At 45.5% G+C, this 22,758-nt stretch overlaps 1 protein-coding gene across 2 annotated transcripts in view; it reads right to left on the bottom strand.

The window, feature by feature from the left end:
• Positions 1–19,272: 19,272 nt before the first annotated feature.
• Positions 19,273–22,758, bottom strand: part of FAM53A (family with sequence similarity 53 member A) — a 72,037-nt gene continuing 68,551 nt past the window's right edge. For both annotated transcript variants that reach the window (XM_069014646.1, XM_069014647.1), the window contains exon 5: positions 19,273–20,479. In XM_069014646.1, the coding sequence (XP_068870747.1) occupies positions 20,156–20,479 (324 nt within the window). In that variant the 3' untranslated portion in view covers positions 19,273–20,155. The remainder of the gene's footprint in view (positions 20,480–22,758) is intronic.

The following is a 22,758-nucleotide window of genomic DNA, read 5'->3' as shown; positions in this document are numbered from 1 at the left end:
CATCAGGAACAGCAGGGATTCCAGTTTAAGGCCACTACTGTTTACTTATAATTGGTATCAGTGGGTGGAAACTCCTATTTCCAGTTTTGTAAGAGAATTACTCTAGAAGTCTCTGCTCCCTGCAGAAAAATCAGTGTCAGGGGCTGCAGCAGGTTCAACAGCCTGGAGGACAAGATCTGGGCACCAAGAGCAGTGAACAGGACACTATATTGCATGGGCCAAATTGGGGCTGGTGCACAAAATTTGACTGTAACTGTTCCCAGGTAATGAGTCCAGTGAAAGAAAAGCTGTCTACCTCTCGGATCAAGAAGAGCTTTCTCCGTGTCTGGGCCACTTGTCACCATAACAGGCAGGGCCTGAACTGCCAAGTGTTTTTGTGACCACTGAACAAATCTGTGTCCGGAGGGCAATCCTTTCTAGAAAGATTTTCATACAAAGTGCTTAAGTATATTGCAAGATTTACAATGTAGGTTATTAAGAGCTAGGATGTCAAAATGGTCAGGGTTAGAGCTCCCACCCATTCTCAAACCCAGGTTTCCAGACACGATGTACAGACCCTTGAGCTCTTGGTATGATAACCATCATCCAGATGGATTTGGGCTTCTACTCCTAGTGTAATCAATGTTTAAGTCATGCATGCAGTAGTATTTTTGACAGTAGTATTTTGACTTCTTACTGAATATTGTTCTGCTTCTTAGAGAATGTTGTTACAGAGGCCTGCAAAACCAAGCAGCGCCACTTTTGCACTTTAGTTGCGCCTGACAGGTTTCAGAAACCAAAACTCAACCCCACAAAGTTTTGCAAGCAGAGAGTGTGACAGGAAAGTTGGCCAGCACCCAAGCCCATCCTGACAGGGGAAACTGGCTCAGCTGTTTCTGAAAACACCTACTCAGTTCACCCATGCACCGAGCAGTTTTACAAGTTAGTCATTAACCACCTCACCTCCACTGAGGCACACAGAGTGTAACAACCTCATGATGTGGCTCTCTGCAGCTAAGTGCCTAGCAGATGTGTAATGGATCCAAATCCTCACACACTGGTTTGGGGTGTTGGGCAGGAGGAAAAGAAGGGGTCTTGGAAGGAAACTCCCATCACTGTTTCAATGGGACTCCAGCTGACAAAGAGGAGTCAGGATTCTCTGTGGGTGCAGAGCCAAGTGCTGAAGGTGAGTTACAGAAAGTCAGCTGAAGCATTACATACCCTGAAAACAGCTGCTGGAAGCTGCATTGTGTGACACTGCTTGCTGGCAAGAGCTTGCCTAGGGCATGAGGAAAGAGCTCCTCTTCCACCTGGAAAAGACAAAGCCTCATGGTGCTTGGAGGGTGTCTCAAACACAGGGTTCAGGGCATGTACACTCACAGGAAAGACTTATGGGGCTAGAAAGGGGCCAGGTGGAGAGAAACGAGACCTGGTAATTCAGGCATGCAGCAGAGTCCTCACTCCCACTTCTTGTTCACAACTTAAAGACACACAACTTAAGTTGGGTATCCTTATCACTATACTATGCCTCCAGCCTCCAGGAAAATTCTGTATCACAGAATTTTCTCATCTATTCATATTTTCAGAGGCCAGTTAAATCTGGAAAGGTTAGGAATAGATTGCACAGAAGAGGACCAGCCTTTTTTGCTCAATTTTGAAGAGCTCTGCTTTGAGAGAGCTGCTTCCTGCCATGGCTCTTTGTCCACTCAGAGCAGGACAAGTAAGCAAGCACAGAGTAAGATTTCCCAGCACTCGGGGAGATTGCAGTGAAAGGCTGGATAGAAACATTCCATAAACAACAGGCTTCCCTCCCCTTTACATCAGCAACATTACAGAAGGAAACAAAACAAAAAGTGACAGTGGGCTGAGATAATGCCCTGCACCCCTGTACTCCAAAACCCCCTTGCAGGCAGTGGCTGCGCGCTGTGTCCTCTTCTAAGTATGTCACTGCAGGCAGGGCATGGCTGGCAGGTGGCACGTCCCCGGCTGGAAATGGGGTCCAGCCATGGCCCTATGGTGAGTTGAGCCCCTCAAGCCTCCCTGTTCGCCTCAGGCCTTGCTGAGCCCCGCCACGTGCACCGAGGGAAAGGGTTCCACTCCCATCTGGCAGCTCTCGGAGCAACAAATCAAGCGAGGCCTTGTTAGTTTTAAGACAAAAGGGGAGGGGAAGAACAAAAGGTCAGAGCAGGACTGATTTCTGCCTTGTCGGCCTCCCTGCGGCTCTTTCCTGTTTATTGGAAAGTTTGCTGAGGGCTACGGATGAGCCTCCAGTGCAAGCTCTGCTCCAGCCAGCCTCGAGCACTTGGGAGAAGGAAATGACTCCAAACTTGGCAGCACGAGGCCCATCTTTGCTAGAGTGTCCTGCCACTCTCTGGGGAGCAGAAAGCCAAACGCCTCAGAGGAGGATTTCAGAGCACAGCTTTTTGCCACAGGCCTCCAAGCAAAGGCAAACACACACTGAAGCTGTGGCTCTTATAAGGAGCAACCCCCTTGTCCGGCAGAGTCATGGCTGTCGGCAGCACATCTAGAAATGAGGCCATTCTGCCACGGGATCACACAGGGTTTCTCAGGAAAGTGGCTCAAAGGGAATGAAGATCTCACCCCTTGAGGCTGCTGAGTTTGCTTGTCATGCTCACCTGTGAGCACTTTTAGCCTACAAACCTCAGGCATGTGGACAAATAGTTATGGGAAGATATTGCCCTGTCCAGATTGCATGGGCAAGGAGGCAGCATTTGCTGTGACACTTGCAGAGCCCTTGTTCCTGCAGTAATGCTTGTATGGCTCTGGTTTAGGATGATTTTTTAAAATAGGAGCCAAACCTCAGTTTGCAAACACAAGAGCCACTTTTCGCTTGAAACAGGCAAATGTGGTTGTGAGGCCTAGCTTACGAGCACAAGTGCAGACTTTGGAACATGCAAAGGCTCTAGAAGGACATCCACATGTTAACCAAATCACTCACCAGCGCTGTCTCCTCATGCTCATGCCTTCTCTACAGGCGCAGGTCTGGATTTTACCCACCAATGATGCTGGAAAGGATGATGTGCAGACACGTCACACCTGTGCACCAGTGCTCTCAACAGGGACCTCAGGATGATGAACAAAAGGCCAAATAGCTTGGGTGGGGAGAAAAAAGTTTAAACATATGTTTTACCTGAAGGAAACAGAAATGGGCCATGGCACAGATCTTATCTCCCCACTTACCAGCAAAGCTTTTGCTGCATGACCCTGGAGAGTTGAGACCACTCCCAAAGCTTCAGGAACAACCACTGACAACAACTGTAACAAATGCTTTTCCCTGGGTGAAGCTGAGGGACCCTTACCCGGCCCACAACCCTTCTGTTCAAAATGACCAGCTAAAACATGCCCGTTGCCATGCCCAGGAAAAGCCCTTCTGAGGCCTCTTGTGTAAAAGGTGAACATGCAAACCATCCCCATGACACAACAAGGAGTGCATGGGTGAGCAAGCACATCTCAAAGGCACTCTGTCCAACAGCAGGGCAACATTTTCCTTCTGCCTGCAGCCCTGAAAATGCAGGCTGAGGTCTGAACCCTGCTCCTAGGTTCAGCATCAGCACATGGTCCCTGTGCAGTGCCCCTTGGGCTGTAGCTGTGTCTCAGTCCCCTAGCATCCTGTCATGTCTGCTCGCACAGGGGTACCCTGGCTGCTGGGAAAGAAAGGAGATGGCTCAGATTTCCACTTCCCAGATGAGTCTCCAAGGCAGTCAGTAAACAACCCACAGCAAACAGCAAATGGAACTGGAGAGACAGTAAAGCAACTGAGCCATTTTCAAATGGCTGGAGTATTTTGCAAGCCAGGGACAATTTAAGTGGAGTTGATCACAAGTTTGCACATACACAAGGCACAAACAGCCTTTTCTTGTCCAAAATTCAGCATATCCTACAAAGCTAAGAGAAGGAATCAGGGGAGGTCCTGCAGGGTGCAAGTGCTGTGTGCCCAAAGCATCCTGCAAAGGTAGGAGCTCATCCTTGCTGGTATCACCTGTATGCAGAGATGCCTCTCACAATGGGACAGGGTTACAGTTGCACAGCATGAAAGATGTCCTCACTCTAACCTGCTTTTCAGGCTGACTAATTCCTCCTTTAATAGAAACTCTTCCCCAGCCATGGGCATTCAGTGGCTATTGCCTTGTGGGGGCTCTTCCCTCCCACAGCCTCTCAATGATCCTCTCTGGCCAGAGGAGCAGCCTCCAGAGCAGCTGTGAGCTGGGAACCTCCTGATCCCCCTCACAGGCAGCGAGGCTCCCCTGGCACAGCCCAGCTTGTGCCACCCAGCCCCAGGGAGAGGACACTCAGCCACAGAAGGGCAGTTGTTCCCCAAGGCAAAGCCCAAAAGTGTCCCCCTGAGGGCAGGTCAATGCCAAGGGACACTCTTGAGATGGGGGGACACATCCCACATGGGCAGTGGCCACCACCCCTGCCAATGTGCTACAGGTGGCCACAGCAACTGCAAGCTGTCCTGAAACTGGAGCCTTTACAACTAGTTAGATAACAGATATGGTCCATTAGTTTGGCAGGCTGACAGGCCCCCGTGCCAAAAAGCCCATCTCTACTCAAAAGAGACACTGTTAACAGTAACTCAAGAGGATGCAACAGAAGAAAATAAACAACAGTTGAGGCAGTTGGTGTAATTGGCCAGCAGACAAAAATAAATTTATGCCAGCTTGTGAATACGGCTGCTGAGCATGATTCAGTGAGTAAATCGTGTGGCACAGAGCACAGGGCAGGCAGGAATAAAATTAAGTAAAAGACAAAAGCCAGGCTGCCTCTTGGAGAATATCACCCCTCCAACCACCCAGCTTTTCCCATTTCTGCCCATTTCACTCTCATGTGTCCCCTCATGTTATTAATGTATGGGTTTCCCAGCCAGCCATAATGTTTTTCAGGAGGGACATATGCTTGAATCACTGCTAAAACAAATACCCAAATCCCACAAAACCCAAGCAGAATTAAAAAAAGAAAATGTTCAGCAGAAAATCCCAACCATTTCAAGTGCTCTTTGAGCACCATACATGAATAACAAAGAGTGAGCCTGCCATTTATTCCTTTGCGGATCACTTTTAAGATCAGCTTTTGTTCTGTGCTTTTTAGAGCAGCTCAAGTCCAATGGACAAAAATTCCATTCCCAGGAGCACACAAGAAAGAACTGGGAGCCCTGGGCTGCACATTTCACCTTTACTTTTTCATTTTATACTATAAATGTTCAGCATGGTCTTAACAAACTGAGCCAGCGTCTTCCTTTGTGCAGTGGGGCCGACAGCTTGGAAACTGGAATTCTGCAAGCGGGAGAGGAGGATGGAGGCTGTAGATGATGTGAATCACCTAGAGAAAAACAGACCTCAGCCAGAGTGGATGGGACCCCACCAAGCATTAACATAACCTCTGCTTTGCAGATGTTGCTTCCTGATCTTACAGGCAGCAGAGAAAAGAGCTCCCCTTTTCTCATCCTGGCCTGGATACATAGAAGGCATTTTAAGACACCTGTTTATCTCCTGGTTTAGCTGCAAACCACTTGCTCTTATCAGTTCTCTCTGTGAAACACCAGCCTACCTTCTTTTTGCAGAGAAGTTTCAGTTATTGCTGGCACAGAGGTGGCTTCAAAGGCAGCAGAACCCCAATGTTCTTGCTGTCTACCACCTTCAAAGGGACATCCCTCCCATGTCTTGTTGCCAGCTCAAGCCCATCCTTTGCAGACAGCTGGGGGGTCTCCTTCCTACTGAAACGAGCTCCTAGCAAGAGTTGGTTTTCTTGCCTTTTTCCTCCAGATGATGGATTGCTTGTTTCCCCCTGGTTTATTCACTCTATCTTTTTCAAAACAGTCAACCAAATCACAGTGCAAAGCAATGAGGTCACTATAAACTCCACAGAAGATGTTATCACTGCTATCCTACGATTCCCTCAGTCTTTGCTTTGACTGCCTTGTTTTCCTGAGCCATATGGGAAGATAGTGCCTCTCAGCAAAATATAGATGTGAGAAGTCTCAAGGGCTCTGCCTCAGATAACAAAGACAGTAGCATTTCCTTGACAATTATAACTCTAAGAAATAGAATTTTTCCTCTTTTTAGTTATAGAAGAAATATTTGGGCCAGATTTTCAAAGTGTATTTCAAGCCCCAGGTAGGCATGGCAAATAAACGGCCTGGATTTTTCCCCAGATCCAAGAGGCTCTTTGAAAAATCAGATCACAAAAGTGACAGTGGGAGCTGCTGAAGGCAGAGACCTTCTACCAAACCTTGCCCTAAACAGCTTCCTGTGCTGACAGTTACTTCACTTTTCAGCCTCCTATGTAGCTTGGGAAATAAGGTCGCACTGGCAGCATCAGACAGCTGTAGGAGGTAGGGACCACTGAAGTTAATGATTAGTTAGGTATATAAAGTTAGGTATAGGTGACACATCTAAGCAGATATATTTTCATGCTCTGGTAGGATGAAACCAAGCCCAGGAAGATCCACAGCAGGTGTCTAGCCTGGATTTGTATGCCCAGTACAAAAACCATTTCCTTCTTTGAATATGACAAACACATCTGTAGGGTGGCCACAGAGTCTCCAGGCACAAGACATTGTAGGGTGAGGTTAACTAATTAACAATGAACTGCGTTTTGTGCACATTTGAAACCACAACATTCCTTTGAGAAAGCTGTTGGTGGGCACGTGTGGCTGTGCACAGACACGTGAAGGCACTGGCTGCTGCTCCTCAGCGAGGAGGCTCTAATGTGTGTCTTTGTACCTGCAAAGTCACTCATCCAAAGTCCTCCAACTGCCTTGCAAACATTAATTGTCGACTCGTGTGGTGGGGATGCAGGTAAATATCAACTGCCCTGTTTTACAGACAGGTTGACTGTTGCATAATCTCAGCTGATGTCATTCAGAAACGAAAACCAAAAGGTCATTTTCTGGTTTAAGGACAATATTCCTTTCCTTTCATTGTGCAATATTTCTTCATGTTATGAAACCATTTTTTCCTGGTATTTTACATGTGTGTCTATCCTAAATTCTGCTGCCTTCCATGATTGTCTGTTCTGCAACTGCAGATAAGTGTCCCGCTTATTTATCAGAGATATCCCTTATCTGCAGGCTTTCATCACATGTTGGAGTCCCCAGCAGCTCCCAGCCCTACAGAGCAGCACCAAGCCCCATTTGCAGGTACTCAGGGGGACTGTTTGGACCCAAACCTTGAGCAGATATCACCGAGGCAGGCTGTGAACAAGATGCTCATATACTTCTAATGACTGTCTAGACACATCTGGAAATCTGAAATCCTGCATCAAGCCTGGGTGGGAGGCACATCTGCCCAAGTAACAACTGGCAAATTTAAACTGTCTCTGGAGGCTAATTTTCAGGGCTTGGCATAAAAATTCCCCCTTTATTTGGAGAAATCCACTGTGATCAGAGGATTTTCAACTCCCCAGACCTCCCTAGGGTGATGGGTGTGTTAAACTACACCTCATAAAGGGAAAAGGTGTGATCTCAGGGCAGACAGCTACTGCAGAGTGACACAACTGTAGGGATGCGTATCTCAGTTGTGGGGCAATTTCTGCTCGTATTATCGGGACCTTCTGCTGCTGCCTCATTATTGAAGTGTGCAATGACAGCCAGCTTCAGAATAACCTTGTTTGCAGCAGGTGCAGCTCCAGATTTCATATCTCCAAGTTCATCTTTTGTTTGCTTTTCTCTTGTTGGCCAAACTTCTGGTAGAGCTCTGCCCAGGGTGACAGCACCAAGTTACAAAAGCTGCGTAGGTAAGGAGCAGGAAATGACTTTCTCTAATGGATACAAAATTCAGCATCCAGATATCAAGGTCAAGTAGAAAATGAAATTTTTTTTCCCCTGCCCTTTTAAAATTTTTTCTTTAAACAGGGTGAAACAAGAGTGATATTCTTGTCACAACTGCAATGTAGCTGGTGACAAGAGACATGAGAGGCTGTACTTGACTCTCCAGTGTCCCATGGAGCATGTCCACAGGAAAAGAACTACCTTAGACAAGACTGTGACAAAATATGCAGCCCAGGATGATCACTATGGGAGCAGCCAGAAGACTGATTTCCCAAGGAAAACCGTGGTCTGACATAATTCAACAATTCACCTCCTTCATTGTCTCGTTCCCCTTGAACCTGGAGCAAGCAGGCCTCACATCACCTCTGCCTCCACACTGCATAAGGTGTTATCCTTCAAAATAACTAGGCAAGACACCATGCAGCCTTTGTATCTTCTCAGTATTCATTGTGGAAGTTCCATTTTCATCCTGCCGTAGTGGTGGATCATGCATTTGGACCTGTATCTACCAATCCAATAACTATGCTGGTGCTTGGGGTGAAACCATCATCTTCTGGGCAAGTTACCTTCAGTTTTAAACTGATTTCTCTGCCATAAGGACAACATGATGTTTCTGTTCCTGATGATAATGACCTAGGAATGACCACAGTTCAGCACAAGTTAGAAAGATGAAGAGTTGGTACCACATAAGGAAGGTGCCCTCCCTGCCCAGCAGCAGTTAAAGTTATACAACACCTTCTAGGTTTCCCAAAGGACCCCTTTACTCTTAGACAGGCCCTTGAACTTTTTTTCTTTTTCTTTTATGCAGCACAGAAGGGAAAACACTAGCCTTGCTGATTGAAAACTGTGTTTAAAGCAGTAAAAGCTGGCAATACTGAGAAGAAACATAAGCTCGAGAGAGAACTGTGCTCCAACGAGTGCCCTATTGTGAGATAAGTTTTTCTTTTAGTGATGAATCAACATAATAATCCATCTGTAACACTAGATGCGTCTGCCTGTACTACAGCAAAGGGCCATCTGCCCATCTGCATATATGTTCAAAATGCTGCTGGGACAACCACGATGGTCTCTTAATGAAAGGCACTTGGCAATTAGTACTTCAGTGAAATCGTGCCTGGGTGGCTCTGAACCCTCATTTGTCCTTCCCACTCCAATGCAACAAGTGTCTGTAACTTTTTTTCTTTGTTTTTATTCCAGCAATTTCTCTTTAAAGCCTGGCGGGGAGGGGTGGACACGTTCTGATTCCTGCAACAGCAGGAGCTGAGGCAAGTTGTAATCAACATATGTCCTGTGTGAGCTGCGCGGCCGCGAATTAGCGGGACAAACCGCTCCTCGTTTCCAAAATACCCACCTGCTCGGGGGCCAGGCTGCAGCAAAGCCATCCACTACGTGGCTCCATCTGTCTGACAAACAGGCTGCACATTTGCTGAAAGCTGAATCATTTTGCTTCTATTTACTTCCTTTCTTTTCCCCCCTCTTCTCCCCCGCTCTTCTAATTGGGGCTGGTTTGAAAGGTGCAGACACCCACAAAAACAATGCAGCACAATGAGGCCACGGCTGACGTTCGTTAAACTGCTCCAACTGAAATCCGCTGAGGCTGAGCGGGCAGAAAGGAGACAGACCTTGTCAGCCTGTAGTCAGAGCGGGAAAATTAAAAATAAAAATGGTCCGGCTACAAATGGGTGCAGAAAATCCATTGGGGAAGCCTTGCGTTACAGTTAGAGGAAGGAGCTGGAACCAGGATGCCAAGGGTGCTGTAGCACATGGGTCCTGCTGGGAAAGCCAGGGGAGAGAAAATGTCAGATATTAAAAGTCCTGAGGACCAGCTCTCCAGCACCACTCAGAAAAGGGGCAGCACAGGGGAGACCGAAACACCCTTGAGTCTGCCCCCAGCTCTGATGCAGGCTCGCTCATCAGTTTTAAGGTATAGCCCCAACAATTAGATCAAGCACAGGACTTGAGCACAGTCCCCAGAGTGTACAAGAAAGAATTGAAAATTGTGTGCGTTGGCATTGCAGTGTCGAAGCAGGTGTAACCAGGAAAGCACAGTTTCTTGGAGGTCTTCCTTTGGTGTCCACAGCCAAGAATCATCCTGACAGTCCTGTGGTCAGTAAAATAAGCATATTTCTATCCCTGCTGCAAAAAAACAAATGATGGCCAGGAGGCTGGGTTGCTCCGAGTCTGGAAAGCACAGAGTGCTGCATGGAGCTTCTAGGCCAGGACATACTGTGGTCATGAATTTCCTTCACCTAATCACTTAACCTCATTAGGGAAATGACAGATTTCTCCACTAATCAGACCTTCCATTTCACTTACAAAGGAGAGACTAAAAAGGGGAACTAACTGTGATTCTAAAAGACATTTTACTAAAAAACTTTCAATAATCTACCAGGCAGTAAAGACACATTATTTTCCCAGTAGTCTGGACTATCTCCATAGTAATCTATTATGTTTTCAGATGGACTACTCACAAAATGCATTAAAATTAGACTGTAAAAGCTATTTGCAAGGATTATCATTGGTAGGAGCACCAACTTTCTGGTGAGAGAGTGAGACATGGAGAATGAGTCAGGTCTCAAACAAGGTTTTGACAAGTCAAAAAGGGTCTTTCTGGGGAAAGCACCATCTCTCTGCAGACAATGGTGAGATTTTTCTTCATTCTTTGCTACCACCTCACTGGGTTGCTCCCCAGCACAGCATAGCGAGGATCTGAAAGATGCATTGAGTTAATATTTAGGATAGGAAGTCTGTGAGAGAACAAGGTTCACTGCACATCTGAAAGCGTTGATACACGCAGCCGATATTGCTGCCAAGTCCAGTAAATTTCTCTGTGGGTTGCACTGCTCAAACCCGGCTCAATGTCTTTAAAGGTGGAGCTCTTCCATTCTTTCTGTCTATGATTCGCTCTTTTCCTTTGGCTTTGGAAACCCATATACTGACCTGCCCATCCACGGCAGCCTTCTTTCCCCACAGACATCTCACCATGATGAGCAGCTTTGCCCCAGCCCCCCATGACCCCCCCCCGCCTGTCTGTCCCTCCTGACTCCCCCTCTCCAAGCAATGCAATTCATCGTTTGAGCCCAACAATTTACATGCCTAATTGCAGTTCAAAGTTTGCATGAGTGGATTTCAACACCTGAAACGGTGCTCGGCCTTCAGCCAGATGAATTGCTGATCCTATTTTCCCAGCCTTTCTTCCACCTCCGCCCAAAAGGAAGGTGCTGAATTCCCTGCATTCATGTGTCCGGTGCCCTGGCTGCACCGAGGGCGGAGCATCCCTGCATCCTGCCCTTGGGCTACCCATCACACGGTGATGGGGGTTTTGATGTCAGTGTGGACACAGGGAGGGCTTTCCAGGAACAATTCTACAGGAGCGAGTTGTTTTGCAACCACTCGTGCAATGACAAGGGGAGAGCTGCTGGTGCAGCTCATTCACCCACAGTGGGCGGCTCTGGAGAGATTTTATTTTGTGGCTTCTGTGGGGAGAGCTGATGTGTGCTTGCCAAGGGATGAGAAACACAAAGGCTGACAGGTAGCCAAAAGGTAGGGAGGAGGGAAGGGGCCCAGACCCTTGTAAAAGGTCTGTGAGGCATCCTGACCCTGTTTCAGCCCAGCCCAAGGCCATCAGTCTCTGTCCCAGTGATGCTGTTTGGTGCCCGACCAGAGCTCCTCACCGCGGACACTGCAGAGCCAGGACAGTCATGCAGGCTGATGTCCTGTCCCATCCAGCCCTGTGCCTGGGGCTGCCCCACTCCCTGGCGGGGGTCACCCAGCCCTTGCTCCCCAACATACACCACCAAGCCTGAGACCCCATTTCATAGCCCAGCAGGGGGATGCAGCTGCCCTCATGCTGGAACCCCCACATACCCCACAGGAGCTGAGCTCAGACGGCCCGACCCACCCAGCTGTCTCTCAAACCTGGAGCTTTCCACCACACTGCAGAACAAATCTGACACCAGGGCAATGGGGAGAGGTGGGCACACCACCCCAGGAACCCCAGCACATGGTCAGAGGGATTAAAACAGGGGTAACAACACAGGATGAGCCAACTTGCTGTGGCAGAGCCTGGATTTTTGTTGAAACATCACAGTTTTTCGTATCTCCGTGGCCAGTTTCAGACAAAACTTTCCTCACTGCATGGAAGAGATGAGGGTGGGAGGGAGGAGCAGGGCCACGGGCAGGGGAGTCACCCATCCTGCTTTACAAAAGCCAGTGCACTGACCTTGGGAATCCAGCATTCCTGCCCCAAACAACTGGAGTTTTTGAGCATGCCATGGGGCCAAAGGCAAAATTTCAGCAGGCAAATGGTAAAGCTCATCCCAAAGCACCGCGGGCACACACAGCAGCCTGGCTAAGGAGCAGGCTTGTGATACAAAGCCCAGCTGCCAGCTTCAGCCCTGGTCCAGCTGCCTTCCTGTGCCCCCCTCCATTTGCATAACTATCCATGGGAGGAGCGGGGCAGCCCCGCAGCCGAACAGCTGGCCACTGGCAAAATGGATTATATCAACCTTTTGTCCCCATGTCTGGCTCACTCCGTTTGCATATTCAAGCTTTTCCCCCCACCCGGGCATCTCCTGCGCCGGGAACTCGAGGTGCTCCCGGCTCAGCCCCTCGCCAGCAATTCAGTTTTGTTCGGGTATACAAATATCCCGGTGAGGAGAATGGAAACAGATCCACTGGGACAGAGCCCTCACTGTGAAGAAGTTGGGAGAGTGGAAATGAGGTTGGATGTTACCATTTGCAAGTGGATTTAGGAACAGGTGTAACTGAATACTGGAGTCTGTAAAAACGCAACACCACACAAATTAGAAAAAAAATATACTTTTCGAAGTCACTCTTTTCCTGTCTGAGAGTCACTGCTACCATTCTGAACAGCTCTTGCTGTGCACGATACACGCGTCTTCAGGAGTTCAAGGTCTATAAAGCTTTGTGTATGCACAAATCAGACGAACAGTCCCAGTGCTTTCCTGCCTGTGGGCTAAATTCACATTCTTTTCCTCAAGGGCAATGGTTTTAGGAAACTTCTCTTGGCAAGAACTCAAAGAGATTGGTGCCTAAAGACTATCCCAGTCATTCTCACTAGCACTGAGTAAGGCTGACTTAAAGAAATTCCTTCCTTTGGAATGAATGTGTGTTTCAGACCAAAAATATACTGAGTAGAACAACTTGCATTTCCTACAGTTCAAACATTGTGCCACAACCTTTTTTGGTTTAACTTTTGGTTGCCTATATTGGACCTTTTCTCATATTCAAATTTTGCTATTTCTGTTGAGTTCTGTGTGTTTTCCCTCTTTGTTTCTGTCACCATTTTCTCATTTGCCTAGACAGATTCCAGTATAATGACATTTGAAAGCAGAACACCCACATCAGACAGGCAAGTCAGACACACTCACCCTGCTCTACATGATGGAGAAGAGCTCCAAGATCAGGTCACCCAACATTTTTCATTACAAGATTTCAGACTTCTTTCCAATGACTTAAAGGTGTTCAGACCGAATTTCTTCCATGACAGGTATTTGCTTTGGGTCAGTTCCTTCTATTTGTTAAAAAAAAGCTAAACTTGTTCAACACCAGAACCAAAACAACCAACCAACCATGTAGGTAAGAAGTCTTAGCATCTACAGGGACTCACTTTCCTGTGATCATCACAAACCTAGTAAGGTAAAAAGGTAAAAATCAGCATTTGTGATTCCTATAAAGTTTCATCCAATTTTGACCTTGCTTTAAGATATGCAAAAACACACCAGTTTGTAAACTTTTATTTGAGATTGGAAATTTCAGCATTTCAGCTCTTTGAACATTTCACATGGCATGGGAACACACCTGCTGTCCCAGCTCTCTGTCACTGCCCAGGTAGCCCACACACTGCCCAAATCCTTCCAACAAACCAGCTCTGGACATAATTTTCTAAACTGAAAGAGGATAATGGGTGTAACTGAGCAGTATGGAGGATAGAACAGAATGATGGGGATGGGGAGACATAAGGGATGCTTATGAGTCAGAGGGGAAAACCAGAACTAGATCATCTTGTAACAGCCAGACTAAATTCCAGAGTAAATCCTATGAGCCCTAGGCATGGACATTGCTTTCTTGGCAAGTAAAAAGCTATGAAGACATCTGCAAAACATGTATTTCCTCTTTGGTGGATCCATTCTATCAGACTATAAATGAAGTAATCACAGGCTGTTTGCTTGCATAAGACTGACTCTGATGTGGGCCACACAGAATGACACAGAGTCATTGGGGTTGGAAAAAACCTCCGAGGTCATTGAGTCCAACCTTCTGACCAACCACCACCTTGTCAACTGGACCATGGCACTGAGTGCCACGTTCAGTCACTTCTTGGACACCTCCAGGGACAGTGACTCCACCACCTCCCTGGGCAGTCTTTTCCAAGGCTTAACAACTCTTTTTATGAAGAAATTCTTCCTGATGTCTAAACTGAAACTCCCCTGGAGCAGCTTGAGGTTCTGCACTCTCATCCTGTCACTGGTTGTCTGTGAGAAGAGGGTGGTCCCACCTGGCTCCAACCTCCTTTCAGGGAGTTGTGGAGTGACAAGGTCTCTCTTCAGCCTCTTTTTCTCCAGGCTTTTTCTTTCCAGCTCCCTCAGCTGCTCCTCACAGGACTTTAAAAAGTCATGACAATGCTGGTGAACAAATCTGGACAATTAGCGTATTTTCCTGTCTTGCTTCAGTAGAGGATTTATATCACAATGTTTTCAGAACTGTGCTAGAGGTAGATGGACGTTGAAAAGTCCCTCAGAATTAGCAAACAGCAGAGGCAAGGCTGCCTGCAGATTCACAGTTTGCTCTCATGCACCTTTCTGCATCATGCAAGATTGTCCATTCATATAACAACGTGCTCCATTTTCCATGGGAACACATCTCAGTGCATGGAAAGAGCTTTGGAAGGATGAAGCAGCGTCATGCAGCAAAATCACAGGCAAGGGCTACAGCACTGACCCTTGCTGTACCCACATGGCCATGAACTCTGACACTTCAGAAACCTGTTCAGACAGTGTCCCAAACCCTCACCTGACACAGAGCAGCTGTAAGATGAAGAGCAAAGGAAAAAAATACAGTGCTGGGGCAGCTGAACATCATCCCAGCCCATACCTGAGTGCTCTGGGAGTACATCCTCACTCCACACTGCTGCAGGGAGAGTTCAGCCAAGTCTGTTTGGGAAAGTGGGACACAAATTTTGAGTACTCTACAGAATAGCCCTCACTTCCCATTCACATCACCACTCACATCACACAAGCTTACCTGAATCAGGAGACCACAGCTCTTTGCCCAAACTGAGGCATTGCGAAACATTTAAACTTACAGTTTGGGTTTTAAAGAGTAAGAAATGAAATGCTGCTCTAAGGAAGTTTTAAACTTGTTTCCATGGAGTTTATGCCATACTTCTCTGGCTCAAAGCACTCATAGCGTAGATCTCAAAGGCATTTTACAACTGCAAAAAGCCATAAAAGCAGTATTGCTGATGGGTCCAAGAAGCTGTAGATAGTAAAAGCAGCCTCATTTTCCCTATCCAGCATTTCAGCATGCCAGTGACTATTGTGATAACCAGATGGTGGTGGGAGCAGCAAGTTGGATGATGTTAACTACACACAAACTCCAAAACAACTGATGCCCAAACTCACTTTGAAAACACACCAGAACGGGCTGCTCAGCATATGGCAGCAACACTTCACTGAAACTGCATTTTGTGTCCTTTAAACAACTAACAAGCTCCACCAAGGGGTCCAAGGGCGAGCAGACACAGCAAGCAGGGCCCCAGACCCTGACTATTTGATGCTTGTCCCTTTATAATGGTGATGAAAAGGTGCAGAGATGTGGTGGAAGTGTCAGCCTGCAGCTCCTGGACCAGGTCCTTTGTAAGGTGAGCATGTGCAACACATGCCACCAGCACAGCTGTGTCACCTCTTCTAATGGCAAGACCTCGAAGGAAACATCCCGGGTGATTTGCTGAGCAGCACTGGATGATTCCTAATGAAAGGATGAGCCCTGCTGTGAGAGCACAGATCTAGACTCGGGTACTTTAAACAACAAACAATGCCTCATTTGCAAAATAAACACAGTGAACAGATTGAGAAAAATCATTCTGGCATCTGCTGACCTCCACGGAAGGCTCTCTAACAAACCTGTGTGTTTTCAGAGGAACTGCAGAGGCCGTCTTTACACCAACAGGTAAGCAGCAACTCCACCTGCGATTTGAAAGCAAAGGTAAATTCACTAGGCACCACCCCTCAGAATAGACCTGCATACACACAAATATGTATTTATATTTTTCTGAGAGATGATTTAGCCAAAGTTACACCACAGGGGCCTGTATTCAAACAATGTCAGCTCTGAGCAGGATCCACAGATCCCAGGTGAACATGGAAAGGAAGGAGCATGGGAGCTCCTTCCTTTCTACTCCAGAGTGCTCTCCTTGCCACCTTATTCCCAGCTTCTCTTCCTCCAGCAGTTATTTACCTTGAAACCTCTAGGCTTGCTTGCAGATGAAAGCTGCACAGATTCAGAGGAAAATGGGACAGGAAAGGACTGTGGAAAGTCAGCCAGCCGTGTCCCCTGGCCCAAAGCAAGCTAAAACACAGCTATTGCTCCTGACAGATGCTTGCTCTTAACAGATCTCCATTTGTGGAATGGCTACTACTGGCTCCCCACACATCTGTTCAGTGACTCCCTACCCGTTTTTTATTATTTGGCCTTAGAAGAAACTACCACTCACTCATCCTAGTTACAGTTTAAGCTCTATTTACCATATGATTTCAAGCTCAGTTCTTCCACTGCATCCTCACAAATGCCTTTTCCCACATTTTCAAGATATCAGTCATGCAACTCTCCACTGCACTTTAATGCCCTGTGTGCAGTGTCTCAAGTTGCACCTCTAAAGCACAGGATTATCTTGAATCTCACCAAATGCACCACCATTTGTGAACCCCAGCCTGAAGCTTTTCTACCACCAGCAGGACAAGCTGACAGATCTTTTATCTGAAACAGTGCTCACTAGCTGGCATGACTCTGAATTTGTGCAGTTGTTTTACCCTACCTAAATTTAGTGCCTTGCTCAAAAAGGATCTTGTCTTTCCCCACCATCTCCTCCCTACTGCAACCATTTCTACAAGTCGCCAAGACTATTTTGAATTTTAATGCTATCTTATCTTCCACATCTGTCCAGCTTCCTGTTGACTGTAGATTTAACGTGCATACTACTTTGTTATCCAGGTTGTAATAAAAATGAAAGATAAGTGACCTAGAGCAACTCCCTCAGCCCCACGCAACACGGCCTTCCGTTCTGACACTGGGTGCAAGATGGAAGGAAACCACTCCCAGAGCAGAGCTGCTTACAGCCCACTCAGCTACTTCCAAGCCCAATTCAGTCTCTGAAACCAGACTTTCCCTTCTTGCAAACCATCCTCTGTTTGCCCAACAGCCACTAGACCATCCTATAAGCAAGTGCAACAGTGCCATGCTCATAATCTGTGATTTTCTTTTAGAGCGGGACTTCAGATCTCATGGGGTGGATGCAAAGTCCAAGCCTGTCCCATCTGAAGGAAGTTTTAACCAATAATTCCTTCTGCTGTTGATTCTCATGGGGGATTACATTGGAATCTGCAGACAAAGTGCACAGATTCCTTCCAGCAGATTTCTTCATTTGTGTCACTGCACAGCTGTTCAACTGCTTATTTTCCTGTCACCGACTAACACAAGCCTAAACTAGATAATTACTACTTCCTACTGTCATGAAATTCATTCTTCAGTATCCAAACCCACTCTTTTCTGTTTGTTTCCATGAAAGGCCTATTTAGAGTTTTAACAGCTGGCTTAGCAGGAGACTGAGTCCTATGTTACCACGAACAAATGTATCTGTAACTTCCCTTGGGAAACCCCCTCCTACCCTGATCCTCAGGGTAGGAATGTTGGTTTGTTGACTGAAAACAGCACACCTACAAAAGCAATTCATTAACACCACAGGCAGGCCATATTTCAGAGCTAGAACAAATATCTGGTTGTCTATCCTTGCCTTTGCTTTATCACCATCTTATTAATAGGTTCAGCTCTTGTTATTTTTTCATTGACAATGCACATCTTAAGCTCTGAGGCATTTTCTTCTTTTACTTCTTCCAGGAGCTTGTCTTCCTTGGGGGAGGAAGAGCTAAATGGATTGCCACATTAGCTCTCTCATTCCATGCCATTACACTTTTAACTAGTGCTTTCAAATAGGTAAATTAGCTTTTAAGTGATCCCAGTTGCACCATTGGCCTTTGCTACAATCCTGCATTAAAGCTGATTCACTTTTACTTACCTCTGCTGCTCAGTTAAGAACACACAGAGAGGAAATGCAGTTCTGCAGCCAGCAGCTGCAGTCCAGAGTGAGCTGCACTGTTCATTATCCACAGCATCTCATCACCACACTGGAGCACTTGTCCCATCCACCCAGGAGGGGAACTGGCTGCACCTCACTCACTATTTCTTGAGGAAGCACCAAGATCCTCCATCACGAGATTATTCCAAATGGCTGTATGTGCCAGCACCTGTATGCTCCGTGCTGCCCCAGACCAGGCATCTGTGGGGTGAGACATTCCCAGCAGGAGCTTCTGAAGGAACTCAAGTCTTTGCTCCAACAGCAACTCCTTTATTTACTCATCCAGAAAAAGGAGAATGATTTTCATCAACAGTGAGCGGCTTCACTTCTCCCACACACTGTGCAGTGACATATCAAGAACCCAGCAAGACTCTGCAGTGTTCTTGCACCTTAGTACGCACACACACACCAGTACCAACAGCAGAGATCACTGCCACTTGCAGTAGGAGCCATAAAAGTAAGAAAAAAGTTGAGAGCATTTTACTGAATACCCTGAATTTTAAAATGTTGTTTAGATTCTGGGTTATGTGCACTTGTTCAGTAATTAAGGGCCAATTCCCTTTATGATCCAAGGCTGACCCTAACCACATGGCTGGATCCTGTATCACACCTTGCCACAGCCTTTGACGTATCTCTAAAGGGATTTTTTTCATATTTTAACCATATTCCATCTCAGCTGACTTAAAATAGGTTGCTGTACTTTGATTTTATGGCACAAGTTCCAGTAGGAGTTGGCTCATTTAAGAACACTAACATAATGCACTCAAACACCATAATCTAAGTTTCCCATTTCCTATCCCCTTTAACACCATTTTGAGATCAGCTGCCCCCTTTGTTGAGGAAATTTCTTTTTGTAGCTGAACTAAAAAAAATAAGTATGTGTTGCAATAGTCTGCAATAAGTGCAATCCGACATTTGAGATGATTCCAGTGTATGTAATCATTGAGACACTTTTGGGATCCAGCATGAGTTATTCCACAGCTCTCCAGACAAACCTGATGTCACTTTTGTTTCAGATGACCAGAAATCTGCCCTTCCCCTCCACCCAATTCCACACATAAGTACCACATTACTGAATCTGCCACAGACTGCACATTTTTCACCAGTAAAATCCATAAATAGACACAAGTGCAAAGCAAAATGTCGTTTTATTTAATTCAAGGACTATTTTCCTTCTAGTATTGCTGAAGGGATCACCTCCTGGGGAATTGATCATTACAAAGTCCCTGTCTAAAAGTTCAAGTGCTCTTGTTGTACATTCTTTTGAACCACAGAAAACGTAATGACCAAGTAGGTGGGCAGCTACTTGCAGTTTTAGCCCACCTAAATTAGCATTGCCTCAGGCTAGAAAACAATTCAAGTAGTAAAATAATGAAAAATGTTAACCTTTAAGGTCACTACCATATTTTGATCAAAAAGTCCTGAATGTATGAAAAGAACATTTGTACATGTTATGAAGTTGTTTTTTAACCAGACACTGTCAAAGATGGCAGTTAAGTATTTTGGACCAGTTGTCAACCAGATATTTAAGAGTTCTATCTGAAGGTTTATTACCAATTTTATTATGCAATTCAATTTTCACATTAAGCTCTTTAACAAAAGCAACATAGACCCGCACCAGAATCACTGTAGACAGATTTAGTTTTATAGAATGCCCTTCTGAAAATTCATTTCAAAATAGAGATGCTTTTTCTCCAGAACTGTAAAAGCCATAAAAATGCAAAATATTTGTTAGGAAATTTTTAATCAAAATTATTCCTTAATGTTCAAAATAACATTTAACCTCCTACTTTTTGTTGGTGTTGTTGCTGTTGTTGTTGTCATCCACGTATTGACCAATAGACTAAACAGGTAACAATGGTTCACGTTTTTCCCCACCTGAAACATTTCTTCTAACACAGGCCCAAAGATAGGCAATACAGAGATTCAGGGACATGGATTATGCATGGCAAAGGTAATCCTCTATCACTTTAATTTAGAACAATTCTGATTCTAGCACACAACTTGGAGTCTCAGTTGTTTTCGATCTGCTCTAGGTCCAAGTCGCCACAGTCTAGAGGGAAGATTCCTTCCTCAGTGCTCTCACAATCACTCGTGTCCTCGTCGCTTTCACACACTGCGGCTGCTTTCTTATAATCCCTTGTTTTGAAGCTACGTTGGCATGAGCCGTGGTGCCTCCCTTCATCCAGCTGCTCTTTCATCGGGCTGGAGCCAGGGGTGATGATGTTCATAAGATCATTTGAGTCACATGGGGATGACACAATTGTCTTCATTTGTGTGTCATCATCATCATCTTCATAGTCAAGGGAGCAAAGACTTTTGGAATTTTTTAAAGTCTGCAATTAAAAAAAAAAAAAAAGATAAAACCATGACTATATTAACCATGACTGGACAGGAGGAACAGAACAAATTCCTTACATTGTTGAATGGTTTGAGTGTATGTACTCAAGAGTGCCACGTGTTTAAAGTAATCCTGGAAATGAGAGGCATGAAGAAAGAGGAAGAATGGTATTTACCTACAACAGTCAGGTTTTGCACAGATATTTTGGCTATACTGATTCCCATTTGTGAGAAAAACAGTCTCCTTTTTTGTGCAGGAAGTTCCAAAACCTACCTTTGGTCAACTACATGAGGAAGCAGAGACACCCACCCAGTTTGCTGTACTGGGTTTCTGGCAAATCCAGTGCAGAGCATTTGGTAACACCAGCATTTAGGTCAGACAGCTGCACTGCAGCCTGGTCAACAATTAATTTCCCCTGCAGACAATGAGCCCTCAGGCATCACCTCAGTGAGACCGTCAGGACAACTGGCACATTTGGGTAATCTCAAACAGAAGAAACCCAAGCTTCTACTGGGAGCATCTTGCTCCAGAGTCAGCTTAGTTTGTCTTTCAGTTGGGTACTGTCTGAACAAGAGCTCAGGAGCAATTCTATTTAAATTCAAAGGATATTAAAACCAGAGGGGCACTCATCTTTATTTATACAAAGGCAAAAGAAAAGAAACACTCAGTAAATGTGCTACCTCTGTCCCACAGAGAAAGGAAAAATGCCCAAGCTCCTCATGGAGCTGTAAGGGATCCTTGGCTAGAATCCAAAGACAGCATTTAAGAAAATAAAAAACAAATATACAGAGAGCAGAACTTAGATTTTAACAAGTGAGAAACTTCCAAATTGTGCCTCATTGAAGCACCCAGTGAGAGGAAGGTGAAATAGCCAGGGCTCCTCTCAGAGGTGGTGCAAGACAGAATAATGCTCATTTTCAGTCTCTCACTGGTTAAGTGACTCCAGTCTCACACACGGCAATCATTGTATTACAAGGAGATCCACAGGGAACAAGACCAACTTTCACACCCATTTCCAGCTTCCTCCCCCAATTTGTCATTTCTTAAGTATTTTATATTTATTTGAAATGGGAATATTGCAACATTCCTAGTATGCTGTATTCCAGATGCTCTTCCAGAGCACAGGGTAATGGTTCCTACTTCACCAATGCACATCAGCACCCACATAAGGGGCTTACCAGTATCTTTGGGTATTTTTTAAACAAAACTTCACAAATTCAGAAGAAATTTGAATTAGGCTTGTCTGTATACAGCTGGTTAAAAGAGGAAACCTCACTAGGGGGAGGTGACTAGCCTGATTCCTTACATATGGAACACCCTGCAGACAACCCCACTGCCATGCTGCAAGGTCACACAGTTCCTTGGACACACCTACATCAAATGTACACAGAAAGCTCACTGGAGGGAAAGCTCAGGTAAAGTTAAAAGCAGAGCACCCAAGCTTTGGAGCTCAGTCACAGCACAGGCAGGCTGAGGTGATCAGAAGCACTGGGATGGGATGGGATGGTGGTCCCCATCACTGGTACCCCCCTCCACAGGGAAGGCACTGCAGCAGCGTTCCCTGAGCCTGCACCACATTTAACACATCAATGCAACACATTTCTCTACTGATCAGAGGTTTGTTTTGCTCTTCTCCTGCTCAAACAGCTTTCATATCTTACAACACACATTAGATGATTAGTTAACAAATTATACATTTCCGGCCAGAAAGATCTATAAGGGATAATCTAGTTTCTTTGAACAGACAAACAAGCCCTCATTTAGAAGCTGATTTATGTAACTTCAAGGCCTGCATTCAAAGATCAGCTCTCAGAAAAAAAGTTACCATTGGTAATAGTTCTGTCAGGAGGAATTCAAAGTCTTTGCTAGCCATGGTTAAAGCCCATATCCAATTTTGCATGTGACTAACACCAACAAGATAAATAACCCTGAATGATCAAAAAGATTTCTACTTTCAATTTTCACTCCCCTATGAAAACAGCTGTGGTAAAATATACATTCCTCTTTTCAAAATGCTTCTGTATAGCTCACAGCTTATTCAAGTAGAAACATTTGAGTTTCTTTCTATGACTAACAGGTACAAATTTCTCTCATGTTTACTTAAGAGCAAACCAGTATATTTTTAAAGTAAAAAATGTTTAAGTATATTTTAATCCTAAGTCTATCTCATTCCTTTGGAAAACACAACAAGATGTGTTCTATCTCCATATAGGGGACAATATTTTCAGTTCTTTAAACTTATAGTAGGTACTGGGAAGGAAAGGGACTAAATAA

Source organism: Aphelocoma coerulescens, chromosome 4, assembly GCF_041296385.1.
Source record: "Aphelocoma coerulescens isolate FSJ_1873_10779 chromosome 4, UR_Acoe_1.0, whole genome shotgun sequence".
NCBI lineage: Eukaryota > Metazoa > Chordata > Aves > Passeriformes > Corvidae > Aphelocoma > Aphelocoma coerulescens.
Note: the sequence above shows the minus strand (reverse complement) of the source record. Positions and strands in the feature narration are given on the sequence as shown.